Below are 2,333 nucleotides of genomic sequence, written 5' to 3' on the forward strand. Positions count from 1 at the left end.
GATTTGTTGTCATGCCTACAGGGTACTAAACTGCTTATACTGTGTATACATACATATACATAGGGTAAGGGATATGTCCCTTATACAGGGGATTAAATGTGCTGGATGAGCATAATATTCCTGTACTGGAGGGAAAGTTTCTGGGTCAGCTGTTCTGTCTGACCACTAATTGATGAGCTTTAAGAATAGTTTGAAACCAAGAGTTCATAATAAGGGTGCAATCCATGCGATGACTGAACTCTTTGATGTCAACCAGAATTTGACCACTGGCTGGGGGGTATTAATGATTGATGCTTCCAACGCATTTAATTCTTTGAACCGTATTGCCATGCTTCTCAATGTTCGTAATCTTTGGCCTCGTTGTGCTCGTTTTGTGTTTAACACTTATCGTGGCTGGTCTGTGTTGGTTTTGCGTGGACAACAGAAGTTTCCCTTCAGTAAGGAAGGAGTTACCCAAGGTGATCCCTTATCTATGTTTGTATATGCTGTGGGAATCCTTCCTTTGATTCAATCTGTGCAGTCTCCCCAGAGGTGGACTCAGGTATGGTATGCGGATGATGCCTCGGCTGGTGGTTTGTTGGAGGAGTTACGAGATTGGTTTAAGTTATTATGTTCCAGGGGCCCTGAGTTTGGTTATACCCCTCAGCCATCTAAATGTTGTGTAGTGGTTGCAGTTCCCTCTTTGTCTCTTGCTAATGAAGCTTTTGGTGAACTTGGCGTTCGAGTGGCCACTGGCCACAGATTTTTGGGTGGATTTCCTGGCAGATCCATTGAAATCCAGGACTATGTTCTCTAGAAGGTTCGTCATTGGTGTGCTCCCATTAGAGTCCTGGCTGCTGTATCTGTTTCTCAGCCTCAGGCTTCTTTTATCGCTTTGACACGATCTCTACAATCTGAATGGATGTTTCTTATGAGAGTAATTCCTAACTGTAGTCCTATTTTGGCTGAGCTTGAACACTGTCTCTTTTCCTGTTTTTTACCAGCATTATTTGGAGTTGAAGTATCTGTTGCTGAAAGGCAGTTATTTACTCTGCCGGTCCATATGGGTGGACTTGGTCTTTCTAATCCGGTAGCTGTTTCCAATCATTATTTCGAGTCATCTGTAAGTTCATCCGCTCTTCTTCGTGAGTCTATACTGGGTGCTGTCACTTTTGAATTAGGGGCTTATTTTGATTCAGTTCAGTCCTCAAAGTCTATGTTTGGTAAATTAAAGTCAGACTATTTTTCTGGAGTTTTTAACAGTCTGATTGGGAACTTTGCTGCAGCACAACAGCGTGCTATCTTGAGGGCTAGAGAATGTGCCTCTTCTTGGTTGTCAGTTCTTCCTTTACGGAGTCATCATTATGATTTGTCTGCACAGGAATTTAGGGATGCACTTGCTTTGCGTTACAGAAAGCCGTTGTTAAATTTACCACCAGTTTGTGATGGTTGTGGCTCTCTTTTTAGAGTGGAACATGCCTTAGATTGTCGTGTAGGTGGCTTGGTTTGTCAGAGACATAATGAGGTGCGTGATGCAATTTGTGATCTAGCTTCATTGGCTTGGGGACAGGTTCAGAAGGAGCCTGTGGTTTGCGAAGAAAAGATGGATGATCCATCTTCTGAGACCCTGATTGCTGATGTAAGAATTCGTGGTGTTTGGCAGTCTCAAGTTGATGCTTTGTTTGATGTTCGGGTTGTTGACACAGATGCTCCTTCATATCAATCTCGTTCACCTCAGGCTGTCCTTCGTACTGCTGAAGTTGAGAAAAGGAGGAAGTATGGTGCTGCTTGTCTGGCACGTCGTGCCAGTTTCACGCCTCTGTGCTTTTCTGTAGATGGTTTATTTGGCTCAGAGGCTGATTATTTTTTGCGCAGGCTTGCAGACTCTCTATCAGTTAAATGGGAAAAGAATTATAGTGTTGTGATGGGATATGTGAGGGCACGATTATCATTTGCAATTATTCGAGCAGCCTTATTATGTGTGCGTGGATCACGAACGAAATGGAGATCACTAAATTTGGCAGATGGAGCGGCTATTGATGAGACATCTTATTGACAGTTGTGACAGATATATTCCTTTTTGCTTAATTGTCATATTTACTGTTGTTTCATTGTGTGTATGCTTTAATGTGTTTTATTTAATTTGTCATAATAAGAGTTCATAATAATAATAATAATAAATAGTAAAATTTAATATTATGAACTCTTGAATAATCACACCACAACACCACAAATGGTATATATTGACAACACTGCAAATACCTCTTTGCTAAATAGTTCTAAGGCTTCTCCCTTAGCATATCCAAGAGACTATCTCTCTCAGCTTCCATGTCCTTCTCTGTAATATAACAATA

General features: G+C 41.4%; 1 protein-coding gene across 1 annotated transcript; it reads left to right on the top strand.

The window, feature by feature from the left end:
• Positions 1 to 837: 837 nt before the first annotated feature.
• Positions 838 to 2,124, top strand: LOC136266265 (uncharacterized). The gene is made up of 2 exons (XM_066061274.1): positions 838 to 1,755; positions 1,815 to 2,124. The coding sequence occupies exons 1-2, from the start codon at positions 902 to 904 to the stop codon at positions 1,837 to 1,839; spliced, it is 879 nt and encodes a 292-aa protein (XP_065917346.1). The 5' UTR covers positions 838 to 901; the 3' UTR covers positions 1,840 to 2,124.
• The last annotated feature ends 209 nt before the right edge of the window (positions 2,125 to 2,333 follow it).

Source organism: Dysidea avara, chromosome 9 (genome assembly GCF_963678975.1).
Source record: "Dysidea avara chromosome 9, odDysAvar1.4, whole genome shotgun sequence".
Taxonomy (NCBI): domain Eukaryota; kingdom Metazoa; phylum Porifera; class Demospongiae; order Dictyoceratida; family Dysideidae; genus Dysidea; species Dysidea avara.